Raw genomic sequence first — 27,337 nt, forward strand, 5'->3', positions numbered from 1 at the left:
CAGTGAAAAGGAGAAGTCTCATCTCAGAAATTAAAAGACTAAGATATACTTGTTCTAACAGAAGGCAGAGCACATTCAAGGAGCTCTATACTATAAGATTTCTTTATTCCATTTACAAAGCAGCCTTCTACCTCTGACCCAAATCATGGAAGAGCAAGGGTCACAGACCCTCCCACTGGAAAATGTATTTCTTCCAAAGCAGGAAATCCAACATAACAAGATTTTTGTCTTTCCCATTTTCTTTTTAATCTGTCCTCTTATGGGTGTCTAGAAAATCTCCCCAGAGCAGTATTCTTTCTTGCTTATAAAGTGGAAGATCCCAGGCATTTTAGACACTCCATGCAACTTACCAATAGAATATATTATGAGAAGATGAGAGGACTATGAACACACAGGATATAATGCAAATTTAAATCAATCTGATCAGGTAACATTTACTCAACTATTCCCAGCATGTGACCTTAGCCAATGGACCTTTCTCTGCCTACAATATTCCTCCCCTTTCTTTTTTTGAAATTATCTTTAAGGAATGACAATGGCAATGGACTTTTCAGTAGAAAAGGTTTATTTATCAGGCATTGTTGGAGGTTTTTTTGTTGTTTTGTTTTTTAAAGGAGCTTAAAAAAATGTAACTTGGTCTCATTTGTTTGGACTTACATTAGGTACACAGTTCTGTGATAACCTGGTGTCACAGGTCTCTGGAGAGGCTCATCTACACTCTGATGGACACCAGGAAACAGCTTCTTCTTGGTTTTTGGAGTATGAGTCATTATCTGATACACAGGAAATAAAGAAATGGGGGAAAAAAGAAAAAAAGATAACACAGCGGAAAGACAAGTAACTGGAGCCATAGAGAAAATTCTGTAGAAACGTTGTATCAGAAACTAAGTTGCATTCTGGTGTCACTAGACAAAATTGCCTGGAATCAGTGTAGGCTGTTCCATGACATCTTATCTCAGGTCACTTTTCCATCATCAGCACTGGTAGACCTAGGGACTCCAGGATCCAGAAGGCATACAGTCACATTTATCTCAAATTAGTCACAGCACACTAAATGGCATTCATACAAACTTTATGCTTTTTTACTTAATGGTTTTTGCTGCTTGAGGTAAGACGCACAATACTTGATCTGGCATAACGCCTGCAGGAGCAGTTAACTTTTCAACTTTTTTTTTCAAAATAATTTCAGACTAGCAGAGTGTTCCAGTATTAACTTGCTCAGCACTTGGCTTTGCGTGCCCACAGAGTCACTGATGTAGCACTAGAACCCTAAGGCTGCCTTTAGCTTATTATTAAGCCACAGCCTGACCACCTCCTGTGAAATGGTAGCTACTGTTCTCAAACTTATTCTACTTGTTCTGAACAGCAGCTAATAAAACAGACTGTGAAAGATTGGACTGCTATGCAGGTAGAATCCGGCTCTTCAAGTAACAAATTGAAGAAAAGATTTTAGAAAGTGATGCAAGTACTGAAATTAAACTCTTAATCCAGAAAATTAATTTATTTCAAGATCCTAACGGGTGGTACTCACTCCCAAGTACTCAGTTGTTAGCAGCTTCTCTCCTGCAAGCTCTCCCAGTTGAGGCTGCAAAACCTCATCTTTGTCCAGATCTGCCTCCATGATGTCATGGTCATCCTGCAACAGCAACATGCATGTTATTTGAGCCCAGGTTCCAAGGAGTTTTCACTTCATATTTAGTTCTCACTTCAGTAATCACTTGGATGATATGTACTGTCCAGATAAATAACTCTTAGTACTGCACATGTAATGTACAAGCATTTTCCACCAAAAAAGCACACACCTAAAGACAAACTCACCTAAACTTTTGATATAACCAGAAACTAAAGAATCCTGAGAGAAGAAAAAAACCCCTACCACTTTTTCCACAAATGCTACCCCAAAAAGTACAGTATCCATCTCAAAAGTTGTTCTCCTTCAAATTTCCAACCCCAAATAATTATTCCTTGCCTGACCTAATAAAGGCTCAGGAAAAATTTCAGTCATTAGTATCTTCATAGAACACTGCATGCTAGTCTGAAGAGACGCAATGCTCTGTCCTTAACAAGCAGCTGGTATGAAGTTTGGAGTTTTAGTTTTTGCAGATCTGCCCAATTCAATCTAGTCATACAGTACAGACTAAAAAAAACCCAACCTGATGGCATTTCTCAGCCACACTGGAGGCTAAGAAAATGCTACCCTTGTTTTAAGAAAAAACAAAACCGAAACTTAAGGTAAGTCAATCCCAAAAAAAAGAAAAGAAAGGGCACAAGAAAGTTATCATTCAAGCAAAGAGGATAGTAGGAAACTTGATAGAAAACTTGTCTGGATCCTGTTATGTATCAGTATCATCTGACAGTAATAAAAGCATAAATTTAAGTTAGACTATGACAACTAGCAGTAAAAATAAAGTAAGTACACCTTAAAACAATTCATAGTCTTTCCTGAATATAATACTAGCATTCCATGAGATCAAAATGCCCATATGCATATTCAACACTTTGCAGCATGTCCCTCTACCTTGACAAAAACACTGAACTAATTTGTTGCTGTTTATTCCCCCAGAAGGAAAAAAAAAAGCCCAAACCATTTTATTACTCTTTTTAAAGAAATAGAGGCATAATTTTTAATCATTCAAGAAAAAAAAAATTCCTTATTTCTGGGCATTCAAAACCCCTCCTCAAGCAGTGGTTCCTGAAAGGTGAGACGATGGGGGTATGACAGCAGCTGGTTTTAGAGCAACGTGAAGCAGCAGCAGCAGCTACTCAGGTTTGCAAGGAAGCTTTAAAGCTGACAATATGGGGCTGATACAAAATTCTTGGAATCAGTACTTTAGGATACAAACATCATACAAGAAGGTAACAATCCTCTGTTGACTTTATTCCACAAAAACCAAATGTGATCAACCTCTCAAGTGAAAAGTACCAAGAATTCACTCGCCTGTGCCTATTTCTAGTATAACAATGGGTGATTCAGCTTTCATGGAAGTTCTGTAGCTTCTACAGAGCTACAAGCCAGGAAATTTTAAAGTTTGAGGGACTCCTCCAGCAACCCAGAAGTAGTAATACAAGAACAAGATTTTTGGTTGTGTTTTGCTACTGAAAAGAATTCTCTTCTGTGCTGCACAAGATACCCTAAATAAGACCCACCCCAGATGAAGAAAATGTGCTTTGCTTTTGAAACAGGTTGTGACAGTAAATGTAAAAGACTGTCAGAAAAGTAAATGAATCATTCTAATAAGGTATATTGTAATAGTAGAGAGCCTGACATAAACTCCATTAAAAACAATGGCCGCTGAACTTTGATGAGCCCCAGAGCACAAAGAAAAGGAAAACCAGTTTTGCTCTAGTGAGATTTAGACTCAAATAGTTTTAAATAGCCAAAGTAAGAAATACCCTCTGCCACAAAGATTAGCCAATAATATTGATGCTTGGACAGATGCAAAAACAGCATGAGGAAAAAAGCATTGGAAGTGTCTACAGGGAAGGTATTTCCTACGACGGAAATGGCCGACTGATTCCAGTCTTCGTCTGGTGCAAAACAACGAGACTACCATCACTCAGACCAAGTAGGTATCGGCTTCCCCAGAGCTCTACAGGCTTGCCTTTTTTCAAGTTCAATGACCTCTGTATCAAATGGCTTAAAAAACATAATTTTTGTTTTGATTTAGTTATTCTCATTGCTCAAGCAGAGATAAAAAGTACACACACAAAGGGCTCAATTCAGCCCACAGCACCATCCAGTTCTACTTTGAAATATCCTGCCTGGTCTTCCACTGCGGCTCTGAAAGGGCACAAGCCTCCCACAGGTCCCAAGTCATATCTGACAGCCTTGTGCAAGTCCTTCCAATGCTGTAGTTAATCTTAAGAGACATTAGATGCCTATATGTGAACAACTGAAGCAGTTACAGAAATACTGCCAATAATCCACACATTGCTCTAAGGTTTAGAGTAAAATTTTTCCTTAATGTATTTGTTCGTGCATGGATTTAATAAAAAAACTAGTTCTTCTGTAAGTGCTTTGAAGATTCCAGATTGTTCATCCTCTTCATCCTCCTAAAGATGTATTCTCTAGATGCTCAGCCATAAAACATAAGGCTGTATAGGACCTCAGGAAGATGTTCAAGCTGCTTCTGTCTCCAAGGCAAGGTAAGTTACCATCAGCTCCTAATTACCTGGGAAGCTGGGTAGGTGTGAAAAATAACCCAGATAATGGAAAAACACAAATAAACACTTGTAGACTAGGCAACAATCTTCTGTACCAAGCAAAACAAAAAACCCCCCACACTCCAAAGTCCTCAATATACTGTAGTTTGAAAAAGAAATTAAAAATTGCAAGGATGAGCTTTATAAATAGTCTAGTGGAATTTTTTTTTTTTGTATGGTGTGTTAATGCAGCATCAAGAGCTAACAGTTTTCTGCAAGGATACTTTTTAGAAGACTGCCTACACTGTACCTGGGTACAGTCTTACATGTTACAGTCAGAGCATCACCCTGCTCTTTCATCCAGCTCTCTGCATACATGATGTATTTAACTTCTCCTCACAGATCGCCTTGGTTTCCCCAGGTTCCACTTCTTCAAATATTCTGGTTGACACATTCTGTCAGACAGAGAACACCAGTTTCTGGGAAGTACCTCTCCCTGCCAGCCTTGCTCCCTGATGTTATTTAACATACCAGGTAACTGAGCGTGAGCGTGTCCTTCCTCTGCCTCCTTGTACAGAAAAAGAGCTTCGACAGACATGCCATCATTCCACCGCTGAAATAACACAATTGGTGCCCTGTTCACCATTGCTCGCAGGCTGCAGCAGACATTGGCAGCTAAGTCCTTTAACATAATGGCTTGAAGTCCTGCGATTAGGTCTGTGATTAAGCTCTCTTTCTTTTGATATACTCTCTAGCTGAAGTGTGCTTTCACACTGCAGTTTACTGATTTTATTGCCAGGTGCTGAGTGATGGGGGATCAGAGGGTGTCTGATAAATTGTCACTGTACAGTTATCTAATGTAGCTCAATTTTATAACTAAACTTTTGAATTAGAGCTACGATATCACATACTCACTTTTACAAGCAGCTTTTAAAGATGGTCCAAGACAAATAAAAAGCAAACGTAAAGATCAAATTCTGATGATAAATTAAATTAATATTTAACAGAACAGTTGAGAGACTATTCTATTAAGCACCAGAAAATACACACTGTGACTGTGGGTGTCAACATAGCACAGATGGCTAACATAATGAAGGTGGGTATGTACACCAGAAGCCATTGCATCCTGAGCTCTACACTAATTAATTTAAAGCTCAGCAGACAAACCTGAAAGCCAATTTATTTCTGAATAACAGTATACACATAGCCATTTTTTTATTCAGTTTATGTGCTCCAATGTTACACATTACAGAATCTTAAATTTCTGAGTGTACGATGCCCTTAGAAATCCCAGAATTATCCTCCAACAGGCTAAACCGCATCTTGGCGGCAATGTTTAGGAGAAAGTAGTCATTACCACAAGATCTGCTCAAAGCCAAGACAGAATTCAACAACTCTAAATTAAACACAGATAAAAGCAAGAAACCATGAAAGGTAATAGTAACAGCATGGGGAACCTTCGCATGCTCTTGGAAACAATAAAAGCTGGGGCAAAACCTGCAAACTAAGTCTGCATAAAGGAGTCTTTTTGTAGTTTCTTAAGTTGTGAAGGTATAAATATTAAGTAGATCAGCAACACATTATAATATCAGTAAGCAGTTTGAATGCATGTCATTAAATTGCCAATATATGGACGTATTCTGAAATATATTCAGTCTGTTTAAAGTTACGTAAAGGCAAGACTTCTGATACAGTTTTACAAAACTTTCTGTTGCTAGATCACAACATCAGATGTTATCACAGAACCCCATCACAGAACAATAACTCACAGCATTTCCAAAATACAAAAGGGCTCCAAGCATTGAGGCAGTGAGTCAACAAATCTTTGCTTATTTAACAAAGTAACAACATTACATATTTGGTGTAGCATTTTTCTGCCATGCTGTTTGTATACTATATTTTTGAAACCGAGGGACTAAGAAACCAGGCCTCCTTGCAGCAGAACAGAATTATAGTTCCCAGGAGCAATAAGGATTTAGAACGTGCCACAATTAATGTTACACTAGAAACAGTTTTAAAATTGGCTTAATGAGACTTTCTCTTTTTAATATAATGGCAAAGCTAATGAAAAACTGGAATCAGACATTTCTCTGTTTCAAAAGCCTACTCTTATTTTTGAGTCAAATAATAAGAAGTAACAGAAGTCCATTTTAATCACATGATGGTTCAGTGGTAACAATGCATTTCAAAATTTGACCTAGACCCTTGGCTAGGGATTGTGAGCAGCAACAACTTGTCTAGGGGGTATGACTGAATAGGAGAATTCACGTTCCTTTCATCCCAAGAGCAGATAAAGTAATTAAAGTGTTCAACACTATCATGCAATTCAATGCCACACCTTTCATGAAGGAGTTCCTTATCTCTGTGCCTTGCCAACAAAACAAAAAAGTACACTAGAGTTCAAGAGAAAATATAACCACCTTGGATTCTCATGATACACATAAGACACTCAAAGTCTTGGAACATGAGTTAAAGGGTGTTAAGCAGGATATTAAACAAAGGGATGTTATAATGATTAATCCCCAGAAACCCCACCTTGCACATCAGGCACTGATTCTGGGTGGGAGGAGTGGAAAGATTACTGAAAACTCACTTCAGGACTGCAGAAGGTGAAACAATTACAATAATCTAATCCTATTAGAAAAAAAAAAACAGTTTACTGTACACGCTTAGAACAAAAGGGGGAGAGCCCATTGTTAAATAAAACTTCCTTGTAGCTCTAAACTTAGAATTTCCACATCGCTGTAAATTTAGATAAAGTCACAAGGGTAATTTGTTCACATGTTCACCACCTATTGTGCCACAACACAGAAATTAGCTAAGTAATGCAACCAGTACAAAACTTCCCTGGACACTGCCAGGCAAAGGCTGGATCCTGCAAGGTGCTGCGTTTCATGGCAGCTGAGAGCGCACCACACCTTTTACAAGCAGGATACTTACATTTTTCTCCACTTTCAAAACATAAAAGGCTCAACGTGCACTTGAAAATGCACTCAAGTCACCCTGCAGTAACAAGGCAAGTTTTACACTGTAGCATGGTTGTCAGTGTTCACTAGCATTTGCGTTAATGTGCAACAAGCTAGTAGAATGTGGACGCAACTGACTTGGTAAGTTTTATGTGTTTTATTCTTTGTTGGTTCAGGACAAAAACTTATTTTTTGTCTAAAAACTTGGTTTTCAGTAAACATGATCTCAAGTAATATTTCTAATACAAGAACGTTTTGCAGAGATCACCAACTCTCAATGTCACTGACCTCTTCAGGGCAGATACATGAGATAAACGTATGTGCACATATACACCCACCTAAATATGTTCAAACACTATTCCAAAGACATCTACCATAGCTGTTCTTTTAAATGCCTCATGCAAGACTTTTCAATAAAAGTGCTATGTGGTAGACTTCTTTCAGCTAAAACTCCCATGTAACTGCCTACACAGTGTATTTTCACACCCCCCCCCCCCCCTCCCCCCGCACTTATGGCAACATAGCAATAGTAACATCACCAGTGAAGACTGGGTTTAACATTTCCCTTGCATCATTTACACCTTGCTTTGCTTGTTAATTTAGATGACCAAATATGCTGTGTTGTCTACACCTGGGATCCCATTATTCTATGCAGACAGCTTCTTAAAAAATGGTGAAGTATTAGTATAAAATGCGTTTATTAGCAGAGCTAGAAATACACAGCTGACCAGTTTATATCTACTATGACAGTTTCTCATGCTTACTTTCTTTTTTTTTAATTTTCTCTTTTTATGGGACTTATTTCTTAATTTGTAATTACTGTTTTCCTTCATTACATACAGAGAGTTACGACTCATCTCTTTACTTATTTCAAGATATAATCCTTTATTTATCACAGAGGTGGTGACTTGCCAAAATTAAAGAGTAGGACTTCAAATGAAGATAAGGTAATGGAAACAGATCCAATTTTCTTGTTAATATACCCTGGTAATTACATAAAAGTAAAAAAACCCAAACCAAACAACAACAAAAAACCACCCCAAAAATCAAAGTCTGGCTTATTGACACAAATATTTTCTGTCTAGAAGGTTAAGGATTTTTCTAGAAGGTGCCTGAAGGCCTTTAAACTTACTTCCTCATCCTCCTCTTCCTCTTCATCATCAGACACAATACTATCATTTAATGGCTCTTCTAGAAAGAAGCAAAACAAAATGCTGTAAGAATACCTGTGCAACTTAACAGAATCTCTAGTTATTGCTCCTTTTTTACAACAGTAAGATTTAGCTTGCTTCCCATACAAACATCCCATTCTTTTCGGGACAACTATTGGAATTATTTGCTCTATAAAGCATTCTAGAAATCACCAAGATAAATTCATATTTGGTAAAATGGCAGAAACAGAAACACTCTGGAATAGTTCTTTTCTCATAAATCCCACTATGATGTCTCTGTATTTACCAACAAGACTTGAATGAAAGCATGTGCACTTGCAAGTTTGTCTATTTTTCAATTAATTTTTAATAAAAGACTCTACATCTCCCTGCAAACAGTCCAATATTATACTGCTTTTATACATAAAAAGATAATACATAAAATACTTATTGTGGCTTTTGGACAAACTCATTTCCCTTAGAAAAAAGCAGCCAGGCTTATACTGGAAATCTGTATGCTCAACTTTTACTCACCAATCAGACAAAACCTTTTAAAAATACCATTCACAGGTAGAAAAGGAGCAATTCTATAACCTTGATGAACAAATATTGCATAGTGGCAATATAGTGCTTAAATACTTTATTTGTTCTTTTACAAGCTAGGACCATAAGATATGCTGTCTTCTGCTCTTTCCAAAAGCCAAAGAAAGCAATCAAACTTGTTCTATTTTTTCTGTACAGAAAGATTTAATCAAAATTCACCTCCTTTTCGTTATTTGCTTTCTCTTTCTTCAGCCTTCCATTCAGCCACAGGGAACAGCAAATACAATAAATATTCCACCTCCTCATACTTGTCTGTACTAACACAGCATCTACAACTCCTAAGACCCATCAAAAAACTCTCAAAAAAGGGTGGTCTCTGCCCCCTGTTCAGGATAAGCCATTTCAGATTAACAAAGCTACACTCCTCAATAGAGCAAGAGGTGAGCAGATACAGACCTAGTCCCTAAATCCTGCTTTACAAATTGTATCACCTGTTTATTTTTGCAGTTGACAGCAGTCTCTCATTACTGTGAGGCCATGAGCATGAAAGAAAACAGTCAAGGTCATTCTATTTACAGTCCCAAAACTTTGGAATTTAGACCTACTCAGCCTTTTATTTCTTCTTTAGAATTGTAACACAAAAGGAAATTTTAAAACACATCTGACATTCAAATCCTAACATTCACTATTCACCCTCTCTCAGACCATCACACTATTGTTATTCTCTGAGAGTTTCAATGCCAAGTAAAAACATGAGCTTTCTTATGGCTTTTGTGAAAGATTTATAGCTCAGATAGCTGCATCTGTTCTTCTGACCTGAATTGAGCTGCTTGATAATAAATTCAATCTGTCGGATCATCTCTGCATTTCCTTCCTTGATAAAGCAGCGCAGAATTTCTTCCATTCCCTGGATGTAGTGGAAAACATTGCTAGATTAGTATTTCATGTGACCACAGTGACAGAGTTTTGTTAGCTAAAATGTCATTGTTTTGTCAGGAAAAACAAAGGTAGTGTGAAACAAACCACCATGTCCAGCTCTAAGCACTCCATTTTGTCTATACGCTTCCCAAAGACAAAAGAAATATGCTGTCTAGATTGCTTCTAGGTTTAAATACAGAAGTATCCATGATGAACAGCAAATTTTTACAACAGATCTGCTGCTTCTGCCTTCTGAACACAGTACAAAGGGCAAATTTGTTTTCATAGATACAACAGTGCAAGGTTCAGAGAAGGAAAGCAAAAAGCAGGACCGACTTTGACCTTCTCTTAAACCCAGTTTCTCTTTGTGGCCCCTTATAGGCTTCATGTTGTATCTTTATTCATTTAAGATGACTTCCAATCCTCTGTGCTTTGTGAGGTAAAACATCTGACAACAATTATGTTGGTGAAGCACTGGCACAGGTTGTCCAGAGAGGTAGTGGAGGCCCCACCCCTAGAAACATTCAAGGTCAGGTTGGATGGGGCTCTGAGCAACCTGATCCGGTTAAAGATGTCCCTGCTCCCTGCAGAGGGGTTGGGCTAGATGGCCTCTAAAAGTCCCTTCCAACCCAAAGCATTCTATGATTCTATGTCTGCATAACTCTCTAGGTTAATCCTTAAGATATAAAGATACACTGCTGTCCCAGGAGTGGCTTCCTCAAATCCAGAAGTCAAAACACATTCATTACCATTAGACTAACTTTCACGGAAGATCAATTCCTAGTTCTGCTAAAACCTTCCTCCTGCTGCCTTCCCCAGCTAACCATGTCTATACCAGGCAGAAACAAGAGCAACAAGAGGAACTCATCCACTTAGTGGCTATTCACTGGTGTATAGTAAGTTAAATAAGGGAAAGAAGTAGCAAGTCAGCTGAAAGCATCTCCTGGGCCACATCCAGTCTACAAAATGCTAGATGGACAACACTATTCTAAAATAACACCTTTAATATATAATTTAGATAGAATCCTTCACACTGCTGGGGCTCCACTTCTGGGAAAAGACCAGCAAATATGGCAAAAGTGTTTGAGACATACACTCATGCCTGCCTGAATATCAGAGGTGGAGGGCCTCTTGTGGATTTCCTTCTCAAATGCCATGGCTCCTACCTCACAACCCTGCTGCACGCTGCTCAACAGGTACCTGCGTGCACGCCATCTTTGGCATATGTATTGATCTTTGTGCTATGCAAAGCAGCACTTCTTACCATTGCTCTGGCTTCTTCTCGGACAGAAGGGATGGCAAGAATGCTATACAGTGTTCCATTCACATATGGTTGTATCTAAGAGGAAAAAATAGTCATACCACTGAGAAAAACTCTTACATTCACCCCAGTTGACTATAAACAAAATTTAAGAGTGAAGATGCAGAAGAGTTTAATCAGGCTAGCCTGCACTTCCAACCCCCCCCCTCCTTGGGAAGCAGTGAACTTTTAGGATGCAAATATAATGCGATATGGTTGATCTAAATCAGTACTGCTGCATGCAGATTTCCCCCCCGCCCCTTCTGAAAATGTATTCTTGCAAATTGACCCAGCCCTAAAAACAAAACAAAACAAAAAACCCAAAAAAACAAAACCCAAAGAAGGTTAGTGTCTGACAAACGCTACTGGCAGTATAAAAAAAACAGGACAAAGAACAGGGACAAGACTGTGTCAGCATGAGCTCAAGACAGGCTTCAAGCATTGTAGCCTTAGGCAGGATGGTAAAAGCTGTGGTAGCTTCAAACATCCTCTCACTCTGCTGCCTGTTACTATCCCTCACCAGAGGAAGAAAAACAGCTAACATGAAAGCTCTGTATTATGGTTAGTCAAAGCCACCAGATCTGCCAAACTAGTTTTATCAGCACTTATGTGACCCTTTGTACTGGCCAGTTACTGTTGGAGCACTAAGATTTCCAGTCATCCTCTGTCTATACCCTTGGAAAAATGAGCAATGAGCTAGGCTGGGAGCAGGGGAAGCAAAGAGAGATAAGGGACTGGGATTTACACAAGGAGTCCACAGCTTCTCAGAAAGCTCTCCTGGCACCCAAGAGCACTGCCGTCTACCTTTGATAACAAAACTTCTATCAGCTGCGCTGCTATAAACTAGGTTGTAAGAATGCACCCTCTGAGAGAAATTTCAAGGCCATTCTAAGGCACAGACTTCTGCACTATGACAGCATTTTCTAAATACTTCAGTCTAGGGACTGGGATGTTATTTTGTATTAGTATGTACTGTATTAACTGTCATCATTCATAAAAAAGTGAAACAGTACAATAAAGGTATGCCAAGTTTCATCTTAATCAAAACAGTGCTAGTAAAGAACTGATCTACATCTTCTAATGAATTCCCAAAACATGGAGTAAACCTTTCATTCAAATTTATTCTCTATTTTCAGTTTAAGTGATAAACAAAAAACCTGATGATACAATCATTGCATATAAACATGAGGCACCAGAGTTTGTATTTCATTGCACCTTGCACAATCACCAAGGAATCAATCCAGAATTCTGCCTCCCTATGATTTCAACTTCATACAATATTTGCCCACATTTTCTCCTGCCTTGAATTTTACTCCATGGTTAAAGAAGTGACCCTCTGCAGAGACAGCTGAAACAATGCTTTATATAGCAGACAGCAGATATCAGAGTGATGTGTTGAAAAGCTTTACGTAGAAATAACTAATAATTTTTAGCATTTTCCTCTGAGGTAGTTTAGTTTAGCATCTAAGATGCAAGCATGTCTGGAGACAGAAAAGAAACTTGAACCACAAAAGGGTTAAGTGGCAGGTTAAATGAAGTGATAGATAAAAACATATTAGGGCTTGAATGTCACAGGTGTACTGCTTTCTTATAATATTCCTTAAAACTACTAGCAAATTTGCTTCTTTGCACCTGATGTTTTGCATAATGGATTGCACCACACATTGTTCATCTAATGAACTAGTTAAGCTTGAGATGATTTGGTGTGAGATGACATTTAAACAGCATCAGAAACTGCAATCAAGAAGGCACATGGGCTGCATGATAACTATGCATCTAAACGACTTTCATTCTTAGCTGCCAACATTTGTTAACAGAAGACATAATTATGTCTAGAAAGACCAGTGCCCAACAAGAAAAAAGTTACATAATTGTGAATTTTAGGAAAATTTCATGGAACATAATTACACATGGGTCTAATAAGGGAAACAAAGCCAATTTAGTTTTTTTCATTTCTTCCTTTCTTGTCTTTTTTTATCTTTAATTTTTCTTTCCACCTTTTCCTTAACCCAAAGTTCGCTGTACAAATACCTCATGATTCTCATGGCCAAGAAGATCAGAGAGAACTTTGAGCACATGGTTTGCAATCCTTGCACACATTTTCTTCCCTACAAAGGGAGAAAACATAAATATGCTTGAAAAAAAAGTAACAGATCAGAGCAAGCTGCTTACTTCTTAAAATCAGCACTAAATATAATTTACACAGAGCAATACTGTTCCTTGTCCCTGCCAAATGCTGCTCAGCATAACTGAGCTGAAATTAGTGGAGTTACTCTGGATTTATACAGTTGTAATCTTGGACAGGATGCAACACAAAGGGATTTTAAAAAGCTTAACAAAGACATTACTTTGCTTATGGCAAGCAGTTGATTTTTCACCCTTACCTTACTTTCCTTTTTAAAAGGAAACTTACTTTAAGCTTCTTTTAAGTCTCTTGGATATAGACAGGACCTTAGTTTCCTGGGGGGAATTTCGGTGTTATAGAAGCGAAGCATGCAAGTATTTCACTCCACAAGGTGAAGGTTAAGCTCCTTGCTATTATTGATCAACTCAGTTCTGACTTCCTTTTACTCAAACAAATCTCTTACGCAAGTAAGAAGTGTCCTTTGAAATGTGGGCCTAGAATGTTGGAATGGCAAGTCCTCACATACGGATACAAAAAAAGAATCAAATCTTAGAGGATTCCATTGATTAACTGTTTTCTTAATTCTTTAGATTTGGGTCAAGCTAACCTCCATAGTATGGGATTCTTGGGAAAGAGATCTGCTCAAAAGCATTGGTTATAACACTCAAATATCTCTGGTTATATGAGTCCCTGCTACTAATTATAGTCACTTGAATGAATCCAGGTGTATCAGAAAAAAGGATTCACAGTCTTCCCTATCCATTTCTTGGAATAAGGTTGTAATTCAAAATGTAAGACACCTGCACTCCGCAGACAAAGATTCATGAGCAAGGCAACAGAATACTCCAGTGTGTAATCAGACAGGCATTCTGTATCTGTTAGGACATCAACCAGCCAGAAAATGAGCCCATCTTTGATCATTGCTGACTGCAGTGCACGCCTAGGATTAAAAAACAAAAAGCCCACAAAAATCAGACCACATCATAAAAAGCTTTCAAATACATTTATAGCTAATATAAGCACATTAAAACCCTACTTCATCAACGTGCTATACACTAGCCTGCCAACAAAAAAACCCAAACCTACCCATTTTGGCATTATCAATTAAACTAAAGAATTAACAAAGCCTGAAGAAATTGAAGATGCAGATTCCCATAAGGTTAGAGGACTAAAATATTGTTGGGTGGGTTGGGTTTTTTTGTGGTTTGTTTTGTTTTTTTTAAACCTGCAAACTGCTGAGGTTTTTTCATTGTTTTCTAAGGCTTCTAACTCCACCTAAAATTGCATTTTCAGTTGTCTTAAAATTGGTAAAAAAAGCCAGCTACACACAACAGACCCATAAAACAAATTAATTGCTTCCTCTGCCATAGGTAGCCATAGCACTTTTGTACTGTTGATTTGACAAACAAGATTTTTTGCTTAAATCTATTCGCTCTTTTCTCTAGAGATTCTTAAATCACATATGCTTTTAACTCATCCTGTAGTTGCCCTCGAAGAGTATACTGAATAAAGTGGCAGGTGGTCAACTGTGATCTCCTATAACAGGAATTCCTCGCTTTACAATACAAAAAAGAAGTATATACTGGTAGAAAGGTCTTACTGAAGATCACCATTTTTAATCACATTATTTCCAATGGGCAGTAAGTCTAAATTATAAAGATCAAAGCAGGTGTTTTCCTGGTCTTAGTACCTAGGATTTGGATTGCTCTTGAAAGCTCATACACTTTCTCAGTCCTGGATCTTGCAGTAGGTCTATGGCATGGACTGCGCAAAACAAGGGAGCATCTGACCACACATTAAAAAACAAGAGTCCCTTATGTCAAGTATCTGGAATTAATCTTCTACAAGATTATCTGTTATATTTTAGAAAGTAAAAAACTTTCAAATTTTCAGTAGCTTAGTGCCTAGGTCCCAAAATTCAAACTAATTTGTACTATCAACAACCGCTTTAATAGAAAAATAATTTTCTCTAAGATTGGTTTAGGATTTCAAGCAGTAGGGTATGAAGATTCATTCTCTTTCATTTCAAATATGTATAAGGTATCATGTCAGGAAGCAGTCCAGAATTTTACCCAAAGCACATTTGCATGTGCTGCATCCAGACAAGTTCTAAATGAGGCAAACCCAAAAGCAGCCCTCATTCTTCAACAAGCCAAACAAACAAATAAAAAAAACCCCAACACTTGCAGTCTTAAATTAGAAGAAACATGAATTAAAATAACAAGAGCTAAACACATCCATCTACCTCCTTACATTTAGTTAACTATTCAGGGCTGAATATTCCTCCTGAGTACTGTGAAAACAGAGTTCCTAGGTCGTGTTTATTTGATAAATGCGAGCAACATCATGCCCTTTACTGCTTTTGCATAGTATTTCTTTTGTGGTGGGCATTTGAGTCAGACTGCTAATACAAAAGTAAGAAACAAGACAGCCCATGCATATACAGCTCCAGGAAATAGGATCAACAGGATGAGGATGAAATCCCTGAAAAATGTTTGCAAAAAGGATAATGAAAACCTTGTGCTTTGGAATGTAATGCAACTCTTTTTTTCTACACAGAATCTTCAGAACTTTCTACATTAAGATTTTCACTTTGTTCAATTAAGGAATACAAGCACACAATGCTATGGCAGATGTACATTTACTTGAGTCTTGACAGCTGGTAGGAAGTCAGGTTAATTCAGTCAGCAAAACTGAGTTCTCCTCCATAACAAACAACACTGCTTTCATCAGTCATCAGAGGTTCTGATGATTGTTATGGGAAAATCAAGTGCTCTTCTTTCCTCCCTGAACAGAGCCTAAGTAGCCTGCATTTCCTCTCCTGCTGTCACCACTGCGTGCTGTGCTTTCATCACCTGAGGCTGAATTTCTGCAGAGCCCCCAGAACATTCTCCCATGTAAGGGAATCCTTGTCTTCAGCTTTCAGTCTCTCTTCCAGCATTCGCAGCAACATTGGGTTCTGAGAAAGGTAGACACGACCTGGTGCAAAAAGCGATGAAAGAACAGATGCTGAGATACCAGCTTATGACAGAAAAGCTCCCTCTCCTTGGAAAAGTAAGTAGGATTGACCTCAGTTTCTTCTTGACAAGCCACTATCTTGTGCCAAGACCCAGACAAACCTGCACAAATGAGTTGTCTAGCAGACCAGTTGCATTCAATCCAGCCACTTGGGGCATTAGAGGCCCCCACTTGCCAAGTTAGTACCACACAGAATCCACTATCCTTCTTTCAGTACATGCTTTCTGATCTATCACAGTTTTACATTCTCTAGGTAATGAACAGAGATGTCCGAAGTGCTCTGGAAAGTTAGGTGCCCTACTGCTACTGACTTTAAATGGGATTTCAGTTCCTAGCAGTAGTTAGCTCCTTAAGTAGCACCAAACCAAGAGCTAATTTGGGACAGGCAGAGATACAAAGCTGCATATGTATGCAACCAAACAGCAATGATGCACAAAGATTTATTCAGGTGAGGACCAGGAAGATGCAAGAGCAGCTGCACTAACTACTGTTGTACAGCCTGGTAGCAGGTCTGCCTACAGGACCTTTAACTAACAGGGATTTTTCTTCTATTTTTCTTTTTTTTAACCCTCCTGAAGAGACTGAAGACTATATTAAAGGCAGCACCTGGGTAAGCTCCCACATAGACCACAAATCATCAAAAGAAGTCAGAAATGCTGAATATACAAGTGTCAAAATGAAAACTTTCAAGACACTGAAAACCAGTTTTGAATGCATGTAACAAAAGACAGTGAATCCCTAGAAAAAGGGAGCAAATAATGCTCTAAATTTCCACATGCAGTGACATGCACTTGTGAAGTACCTATAAGCCAGCCTTATATGAAAATGCTGTCTTTTTTTTTTTCAGCAGATCTCTTACCTTCTGCCAGGGAAGCAAAAGCATTGATGAGCCTTGCCATATACTGTCTGACTACCTCACTCTTAGAATGTAATAATTTGAGGACACTTCTCTGAAAAAGAAAGCAAACATTAATAAAAACTCATCAAAGCAGGAAAAAACAGAGTTATAGTTATAGAAGTTATAGTCTTCTATAATGTTTTAAAAACTTCATTAAATTTTCACAGCAAACAAACTTGGAATGCATATTGATATCTTAAATAATGTCAATATGATTTAAAATTTCCCAGTTTCTTTCTTTATTGGCAGGGGGCTGAGGGAGAGATGGAAAATGAACAAATAAGCAAATTAGAGCTCCTTGGCTCAGTCTATTAAAACACCATCAAGCTCCATGGTGTAGGGTGAGAATTATGATGAACCAACACCGTTATCAGCTAAAGCTCATATCCAAAATTAATATTTAGTCAGTGACAAAAAAAATCTGTTAATTTTGTTGGTGAACAAATGAGCAATATCACATACAAGTTGGAAAGGGAAACCCTTTCCGGCTGACCTGACGGTCGCTGTGGCAGTCTAGGAGGTCATTACTGATGTAGGCTTGCAGGACCGTGTCTCTCTGTTCTCCAGGATATGATGTTGTTAAGCGCTAAAATAAATAACAACACAAATAAACCAGTCAAATAAATAAATGGTAATGTGAATTGATGACCACTGAAGGTTTTAAAGGTGCTGATAGACTATAGTTGAGAAACCTCTTCTCATGAGGAGAAGGAATTCAACATCAGTGACCTAAGGGAGAGAGAGGAGATGAACTGACTTGACCTTAGCTCAGTGATCCACTACAAAACTGTTACGTGGGAGCTGTCATCACTGTCCATACAGGAAGGATACAGCATTACTTCCCATAAAGTTAAAAAGCCCCTTTAATAGCTACAGATGCGGTCCTTTTCTAAAACATCTGAGACAGAGTACCGAGCTAGAAGAACCACTGGTCAGACCCAACGGATTTTTTTTTATGTGAAAATGGACATTAAAGCTTGATCAGAATTCCACTATTATCATCTTTCATGTCTGTCACTTTCAATCCATCAGCTTCCTTTTCAGCAGGAAAATGTAACTTCCTGTTGTCACCTTTAATTCTTCCAAAATATCATTACATGATCCGAGACAACCAAAATGGAGGTTCTTGCAGAACATCTTGATTATAAAGAAAAACTGGTGATTAGAGTCAGGTCTCTCTTTGATACAGAAATTTCTATATAAATCTAAACCAGGGCAATACATGAAAAAAGGAACTGCCTAAAACAACAACACTTTCCTTGAAAACACATCAGAAATTACTTCCACCAAGGATCCCAGGAATTCCTATCCGGCTTTCCTCAGACAGGGAGAGTACTGCTACAAATACATACCTACTGCCTGGGCTTTCTTCATCATCTCAAGAGCCTCAGCAAGCTTCACTGACAAAGAGAGAAGTTGCCTATAATGCTGAACTGATCACCAGAACAATCATGTTGCTCACAAGATGGATTTCAGTTCTGGACCCCTCCAGAAGGGACCTATTTCTTTTTTTGTGCAGATGCCATCTCCCTTACCCAGCGCAGAGCCTGCAGTAAGAAGGCCTTGAGACGATCATTCCCTGTAATCAAATCTTTCTTCAGTTTCTCATAATCCAAAGAGGGCAACAATGGCACATCCTGCATCTTCCTATAATGCAAACGGGAAACACATTAATCAAAACTCTCTCTTCTTATTCAGTGCAGCTGATGTTAATGAGGTGAGAAGAGCCAAAACAGGAAGCCTGCTTCAGGAAAAGAGCTTCCACATTTTTACACCTTTGTTACTTTATTACTATTACCATGTTAGAACAACAGACTTTTTAAACTCGGACTTATTTTTTCACCATGCATGCAGCTCATTTACCATCATAACTTGCAGACACTAAACTCTGACCACTGGCCAATTGATGATCTGAGCTTTTCTGTGGCACAAAGCAGTACAGTAACATCCTTTTTTGCCCTGTGAGGACCACAAGGGCTTGAGGGCAGCAGCTTGTGGCTCTTAGCACACAGTTATAAACAGACACAGTAACAAGCTGCAGCTCCAACTTTACCTCTAAGCCCTCATGCACACAGAAATGTCTTCTCCAAGGCAAAGGTGGTAGGCTGAATGGATTTTTACAAGCTGGACTATGCTGGTTTAACATAAGACTTAATATAGGAGCACTTTCTATGCACCAGTACTGTCTTGCTAATTTGAGTTTTAACACTGCAATAGAAGCTTCCCTTAACAAAACTGCTTCCAGTCAATGCTTTAATTTTAATATTTAAATATATTCCACTAAAAAATTTTTACTCCTATCTTCCTATCTTTTTAAAACAAATTTTGTTATATGTATAATTGTCCCTTTAACTTTCTTGTAAACAACAGAAGGATCAAAACAGTATCTCAAAAATTTAACAAAACCTTCACCTCAGATATCCCACCTCTATTCGATCTTATAAGCCAAGTGTCAGCCACAAAAAAATGAAACTTGAAGCACGCAAAAATCCACGTTACCAATTCCCCCTTTTTCTGGATTTGTGAGAAGCAAACCAATTACAACAACAGTATTGTACTGTGCGGAAACAGTAAAGAAAATACAGCAACCAACTCACAGATGCGGAGTGGCAGATTTACTGTGCTAGCAACATCCTGCTGAAATTAGGGTGTTACTGAACCTTCCCAACAGAAGAATACAGATCACACAATATTTGCATACAATGTTCACTGTGATCTGAGGAGGCATACAGAGGACGAGTGATTCCCATTTGCAGACAACTGGCAGTGCACTTCATTTTACAAACCCCTCCTCGTCTTCTCTACAGATACAAATGAAGCTCAGCAATAAATACTTACACAGGGGCTAAAGACGCTCTTAACATTGTGGAAGCCTAGATCAGAAAAACAAAGAAAAAAAGAAATCACAACAGATTAGTCCAAATTTCACACCAACAGTGTTACTAATGAGGTCCACAGTGAATTCTTCCACTGATGTTGTGGAATTCTTTTCCTATAAAACCTACGCTGCAAAATAGAAACACAGCTAAAGAGAGGACTTCAGTGTTTATCTTTCTTTTCCCTGAAAGTGTTTCACAGGTAAAAACCTCTTCTGTTATGATCTGGCTATGTTATCTTCACTGTTATACTCCAAAAATTACCTACACTTGAAGCATTTAAAGAAAAATAAATAAAAGGAAAAAAAGTGAGTAGAAACTACCATCCAAAGCCCACTGAGGAAGATTAAGAACTTACTAAACACATTTATTAACTTCAAAAATTTTCATACCTTAAAGTTGCAATAATATTTCACTGGAGACCTAGCACGTATTACTGTACCCAAATTTGCTATAATTCTTTCTTTCAACACTAATGTTATCAGAGTGCCTGTTGCTACTAATATATTCGCCTATATATAACTATTAATATGGAAAGAAAAGACTATGTATTCTAGTATGGATAAACCCGATACGGAACAGCGTGCCATTTCTCAGTGGTTCTGCCTAGGATAAGTTCAGTTTAAGCCTGGATGGTTCCCCTCTGATGCAGTGTGACACAGCATATGCAGGCACCACTGCTGAACAAGTCAAGAATATCAACACCATATAAAAATTGTCTGCTTCAGTAAATATTTTTTGCTAGAGCTAATTGTAGGTGAGCCAAGAAGCAGCAATTCTGGCATAAGAGTGCTTCACATCATGCATTCTGATGTCAACTACATGCCATATTCACAGAATATTCAGTGTCATCTCTTTGTGTTGATTTCCCTACTCGCTTTCTAAAAAAACCTCTCCTTACCACTTATGCCTTTAAAACCAGTCTTCTCTTCTAACCTAGCCTCTTTCAATGGGAGCTATATAATCAATGTCTATTGTCAGATTTAAACCCGAGGTATTTAGGAGACAAAAAGCGTGAAATACCATAGAGAATACTGAATTACACCAGCTGAGATATTCTTGAACACACTACCTCATGGGTATCTTTTGTAATACAAGGAACTGCTCTCTTAGATGCGAAATAAGCTTATACGCACACTGGAAAGCATTTTATATTACATTTAAGTCAATGAATGACTTGTACACAATAGACAATTAACAGGTCATACACTTCAAAACGAACCTGTCTTGAGAGCAGTTCTCAAATCATAGTTTATTTTATGCAATACAAAAATCTTTCAAAGCATCATATCTACCTAAAGTGTTTTCCCCTCATTTATTTGTATTCCTTTTCCTTAGCATTTTTTATAAATATCAAAAGTTAACTTTTGTTTAAACAAAACTGTTTTCCCAGTCAAAACATATCATCTTGTACCTGAGGGCGCAATGAAATCACAAATCATTTTTGTTGCCTTCCTCAGCACCCTTCTTCATTAAAAGAAATGGGGAAGAAAGTGACTATAGTACTTTAAAGCAAAAGAAATGACAGAGCCCTTGAAGTTGAGAAGGTGAGACAAAGAACTTTAGTGAGAAAAGAAATAGAGCAGGTCACTAAGAGTAAATAGATGTATATAAAAGCTCTCTGCTTCTCAGCAAAACCCTCTTTTACCTACCACTTCTTTGCTGCCTTAGAAAGAAAAGCATGTGGTCCAACCAAAATCTAACTAAAGGATATATAATTGGTAAAGATACATGCATCACCCTTCCACACAAATAAAACTTTTTGGCAAGTGTGAGATTTTGCAAGCTTTTATGAATTTCAAACTACAGAAACTTCAGTTGGGAAAACATTCAGATTTTTAAAAAAATCAATCAGATCAAGCAGGACAAAGTCCTATTAATTCCAAATTACTTTTTAAGCCAGCAGATGGAGCACAGCAAAGCATTTAGTATGGTTTGGCTCTGTACTCTACTTACACCAAAAAGGCACCACACAGTGAGGCAGACCCTATACTGGACCTCTGAAGGACAGACCACCGAGACAGAAAGCCTTCTTGTCCAGCACTCACTTTTCTGATCAGACCCAAGTTTATCAGTCTAGAACCCGCACAGGAGGAAGGAAGCACTCTCAGGCTTTTGGTGGTTTTGGGAAAGCAATAAGGATACAGTTCATACTACATCAGGTTCAGCAAGGCAAAACAGAAATGGGGAAAAGTTTTTCAGGGGTAGTTTGTCCTTCACTGCACCTTCATTTCTGAATCTGACTGACTATGGTCAGCACCACTGATAAGCAGAAAGAATGCAACCATGTTACAGGCAGAGATTTCCTCTCTTCGTCTTCATCTACATGATTGTGATTAGCCTTAGGTAAGCTAATCTGTATCCATCCAGTATGGCATACTGAGTAAGACATTGGCTTCGGTCTCAGGAGATACACTTTTAGTCCTGATTCAGCTACCGACTGCAGACAGAATTTAAACATGTCATTTCACATCTCTGGGCCTCTATTTTTCTCATCTGGAAAGCAGACACAGGCATCAATCTCTTGAATAAGCTGGTGTTTGAGATCTACCAATGAATGGCAGGGTGCAAGAACTAAAAATTGTTATTTTGCAATTAAACAATTGAATGCTAATGGCACAACAACCACAAACAGAAAACCAACAGATTTAGTGTTTGATTATGACATAATAATTCCGCAAAGTAAGTTAACAGCTGATACAGTATAGTAACAACTCTGGTACAAGTATTTTCCTGTTCTGGAATTTATTTAAGCCTCTATTTTAAGTAATTTCATGGGAACAAGAATTGCAGTAAAATATCGCTAGAGAATTCTTTCTTCACTGGGCATTTTTTGGCAGTTACGCAATCCAGCAGCTCTCCTGTGGCTCACAGGGCTATGATTTCAGAGTCCACGCTACTTTGGGTCAGACAGCTGAGGCACCCTGCGAAGCACACAGCCACGCAGCATGCCGAGGGACAGCATCACGCGCTCTCCATCTAAATGTGTCTGAAGAGATTTTCAATCGGTTTAATTTCCAGACAAGTGATCCAAATACAGTACCACTGAGTGCTGATCATTCAGTTTAACATCCAGGCTACCTCTTGCCATAGGGTCTCAACTTTTCATCTTTTTATCTTCGTTTTTAAAGAGGAAAGACATGCGGCTCCTTGGACCCTTGGAGCCCTGCTACCCTGCCAGCCTTTCCCTTCCTCATACCATGGCCTCCTCAGCTCTCGCTCCCAGACCGCTGTCAGTCTGGCCGGCACCACCTCTGCACCCTTTCCTTGGCTGCTTTCACCGCCTCCTGCAGCAGCAGCAGCATCAAGGGGTGCCTGTCCCAGCACAGAGCACAAGCTGATAGCCCTGCTGGGCCACAGCGGTTTGTACCAAGCCCCACGCCTCATTAGTTACGCTGGCAGATTTGACCAGTTGGAAGCAGAAGTCTTGGCAATAGGAAGCACTGGGTTATGGACTCAGGTGGAAATTAAGCCTGGGGAATACGACCCATACTCTGCTGAAAATTTCATGTCTTCTTTAACAGTAACATTTCTAATTAAAAGAGTGAAATACAGACCCATCCTAACATTTAATTTTAACTTGGTTTAATTCCTTAAGCAGAGTGCTCTTTGCCTCACAAACTGCCTTGCCCCACACAAGCAGGGAAGGGTAAATGCGCATTACAAATTCCCTAGCAGGCAGCCCACCAAAGCAAATACACTTCCACCTCAGCACCTCCTTTTCCACTCCACTGGGTAGTATTTGTTTGTTTGCTTCCATTTCTCCTGTTTAGTATGGATCTGAGATGTCCCAGTCTCAGGATATTTACCCAGTTAAATATCTTTACATAACCTAACCCCAAAAAGCTGTGTTACGCTCTAGTTCCTGGCTTGTGCATTAACTTTAACAAAAGGAAAACCGCACCTCAAATACAGCTGGGTCCCACAAATCAGCTCTTGGGCTTACTTACATCAGCACACTTACTTCATTTAAGATGTATAATCTAGCCAGTGGAAAAAGGTCACGGTCTTCACCATTATCTCTGTACACAGTAGATCCAAAGCCAAGCTTCCACCTGCATTACTTCTGGTGGCAGTGCCAGATGAACCAGCCTTCACCCCCCTCAACGCATTGCTACCACAGAAAGCAAAAGCAAGAGATTCTTGGGAACAAAAACCTGCCCTACCACCAAATAAATAACAAAATTCATTTTTAAATTCTTTGCGAAACCTTAGCCATATGCTTTTAAAAATTCTACGTTGCAGATACATGTAAAAACATGAAGCTTTTAAAAATTATTTTTAGGAACAAAGGGATACATGTAACTGAGGAAAAGGTTAATATTGAAGTCTGGAGGTAGGCAGAACAGAGCCCACTTTGGCCTTTTGGTTTTTTGATCCTCACAGATCCTTTCTTCCCTTTCCTGGTGTTCATTCTCAAAGCTAAATGCTGAACTCTGATATCTTGTCGTTTCTGTGGCAATAGGGCAAAAACTCCAACTGTACTGTGTTTTTCAGAGAGAGTATTTAGATGCTGGAAGGTTGAGTCTTAGTTACAATAGCTGCTTTTAAATAATTGGACAAGAGAAAATAAAACCATCAGCACTGTGCATTCACAGCCCTCAAAGCACTCTATAGAAAGTAAATTCTTAACATTCTTATAAGGTTAGTAGAAACACAATGATCTTCACTTCCAGGTGATGAATCCAAGGCCACAGACTGAAAGGCAGAGTCAAAGGCACTGCTAATAGGTAACTTCCTCATTATACATCCATCATGTCAACCACCAGACAATGCCTCAGTCTGCTGAGTTTACATATGCCTCTTTACTACCAGTTTTCTTAGATTAAAAAGCATTTATTTCCTCAGCATTTCCTCCTTTCCCCAATCTTACCTTTCCTGGAAGAGGTTAAATATTAATTCAAGCTTTTGAGTAATAGTATTCCTTAAATTGCCCATCAATAAAAAGAGCGTGAGGAACACTGGGCATACATGACTCATCTGCAATACACGACTCCCAACATTCATGGATTTAATCTTGAACAAATACTTTTCATGCAAAACCTGTCTTGAGACAGAACCACTTGTCATAATTGAAATACATGCAGAAACTAGGTGTCTTAAGGAAAGGAAAAGAAACAAGCACAAGAAAACAACAGCCCAAGCATAGCTCATTCTGGTAGGATCATGGGGTATGACTTGTTTGTGTTGGTTCTTGCCAAAGCCAAACCAGGTACCATATTAAGTCAAGTAATTCTGTCATGATGCAGATTAGCCACAGATGGCAGCCCTTAATTTTTGAATGAAGCAAGGCATGAATATGAACAGCATGGAATAAAACAAAGTTCAAAGCAGGGGGGCGGGAATCAATATTTATAAAAGAAAACAGATGCATTTCATGTGTGCAAGCCAAAACCACAATTGATTTTATCAAATACTGTAGCCCTGTATTCAAACCAATTCCACTACTTGATGTATATATTCATAATATGCTGAAGGCTAAAGCTGAAAGCCAGATTCTGTCCTAGTTACCACTCTGAAAATGTGCTATAAGAATTCAGTGTAAGTTCAATGCAGATTCAGAATTAATACAGATACGTGATGAATACATGAAGAGTAAAACCAAAGTTTGAGCAAATTTGTACATATTATTAGAACTCACAAGTTTATGTTGAGCTCATTGTCATTAGCACATAACAAATAAGACTGCTACAAGCAGCCTTTGATGGGTTAGACTCTGAGCTTGTGTAACCTGGCAGGTCTACTGGGGCTATGCAAATTTATTTCATAAGAAGATCTCCAAATGTTTTTAATTAATTTTTTTTTTACTTATACTAGAGATATACTGTTATGAAAACTTCCCACTTGGCATATAAAACAGGTTCTCTAAGACATCTGAAGTGTACATAAAAAAGTCACACTGTAATACTATGTGATAATGTAATGACAAGACAAAATGCCAGAAAAAGTATAAAAGACTATATATGAACAGTGAGGGGAGGCTGAAAGCTATCTATGTATTCAAGAAATACCTCAGAATTAGAGTCAGGTGGCTTTACAAAAATTTTATAAACAGCTTTGTGTTGTAAGTTATTACATTCTACATTGTATAAAGTTACATTTAACTAACGCTACATGTATAAGGGCAAAACTTTTCTTTAGCAAAGATAATTTAATTCATAATTTCTCATCTGTAATTAACTTTTCTCAATCTCAAAACAGACCATTATGAGAGGGAACAAAATGTTAAATGTCAAGCAGATGGTGTCCGTTATGACCATTCACATCATCAACAGGAACAGGTTGATGGATACAGGTGGTCTTTTAACACAGGTGAATGTGGATAGTATTCTCTACATCAAGATAAAAAGAAGCACGTAAGGAAAAGTCCATTGCATTCAATAATTATGTGACTGTTTCTCAAAACAAAATGTTTTTAAGCAGGAAGTTGCGTGCCCACAGGGGTTACTGTAACTCCAGGTGACGAATATGTTTGAAAAAAAGTAGTTTTTCTTGAAAGGTGAAATCTTGTTTTACCCAAAGTGATAAAAATACAAATATGGATTATTTTAAAGTAGAATACTGACTGACATTTTTCAAAATTGGTGTCAATCACTTCTATGATTTGATTACAGACCAAGTTACTTAGAAGTAGACTCATTTCCTCTCTTTGCAAAGAATGCATTGACTATGGGCAAAATTAGATACTTATGGTGTACTTGTAATATTGCCAGAATACTAACTTCCATGTGCGTTACAGAAGTCACAGGCAGTACACAGAATACCGTTTTGCTTTTTCAGTTTTCAATGAAAGAGGATCCACTTTAATTGTATGAAACAGTTTGATAATTTTTACTACAGAAAGAAAGTTTCACTTTAAAAATACAAATACTTAAAATACGATGCACCTCTGAATAGCACAACTTAATTTGCTGTATTATCTTAAGCAATAATATTCATCTGCTTACTCAAAGGTGTTGTGGCATCAGCTGGTATTGGCACACTTCAGAGACATCATATGCTATATACACTGACGTTCATGTGGAAGAAACAATTGCTTTCTGCAAGTTATAAAGAAGCTGTGTTGCATGTAAAAGTTGTGGACAAAGCTGCTCTTTTGTTGACATGTCACATGTATTATGAAGCCATAAGGTTACTCAGAACTTCTGTTCTGTTCTCCATGCAGAAATCCCAAGCCTTGAACATTTTTTGGCTCTTTATAAACCATACAGTTAAAGTAATGACAGGTTAAAATGCATGGAAAATTGTTACACATTGTGAAATGAAGAGAAATACAGACTGTGACAGGCTGCAGCAGGCAATGTGAAAGGATATAAAGATATAGACACTTACATATCCGTCATCACAAGGGCTCATAGAGTAATATCCCTTTACGGGCAAACAGGCACACATTAAAATA

The 27,337-nt window shown here is 38.2% G+C and overlaps 1 protein-coding gene across 3 annotated transcripts in view; it reads right to left on the reverse strand.

Annotated features, from left to right (window-relative positions):
* Window positions 1–653: 653 nt before the first annotated feature.
* The window catches only part of ARMC9 (armadillo repeat containing 9), a 60,904-nt gene continuing 34,220 nt past the window's right edge, over window positions 654–27,337 (reverse strand). For 2 of the 3 annotated variants that reach the window (XM_075716447.1, XM_075716445.1), the window contains 12 exons: window positions 19,901–19,935; window positions 18,598–18,709; window positions 17,556–17,648; window positions 17,024–17,114; window positions 16,002–16,125; window positions 13,947–14,086; window positions 13,053–13,129; window positions 10,986–11,060; window positions 9,620–9,710; window positions 8,242–8,297; window positions 1,532–1,636; window positions 654–773 (listed from right to left, as the gene is read on the reverse strand). In XM_075716447.1, the coding sequence (XP_075572562.1) occupies window positions 654–773; window positions 1,532–1,636; window positions 8,242–8,297; window positions 9,620–9,710; window positions 10,986–11,060; window positions 13,053–13,129; window positions 13,947–14,086; window positions 16,002–16,125; window positions 17,024–17,114; window positions 17,556–17,648; window positions 18,598–18,709; window positions 19,901–19,935 (1,119 nt within the window). The remainder of the gene's footprint in view (window positions 774–1,531; window positions 1,637–8,241; window positions 8,298–9,619; window positions 9,711–10,985; window positions 11,061–13,052; window positions 13,130–13,946; window positions 14,087–16,001; window positions 16,126–17,023; window positions 17,115–17,555; window positions 17,649–18,597; window positions 18,710–19,900; window positions 19,936–27,337) is intronic. The other variant, XM_075716446.1, reaches the window with a different exon arrangement.

Source organism: Pelecanus crispus, chromosome 9, assembly GCF_030463565.1.
Source record: "Pelecanus crispus isolate bPelCri1 chromosome 9, bPelCri1.pri, whole genome shotgun sequence".
Lineage (NCBI taxonomy): Eukaryota > Metazoa > Chordata > Aves > Pelecaniformes > Pelecanidae > Pelecanus > Pelecanus crispus.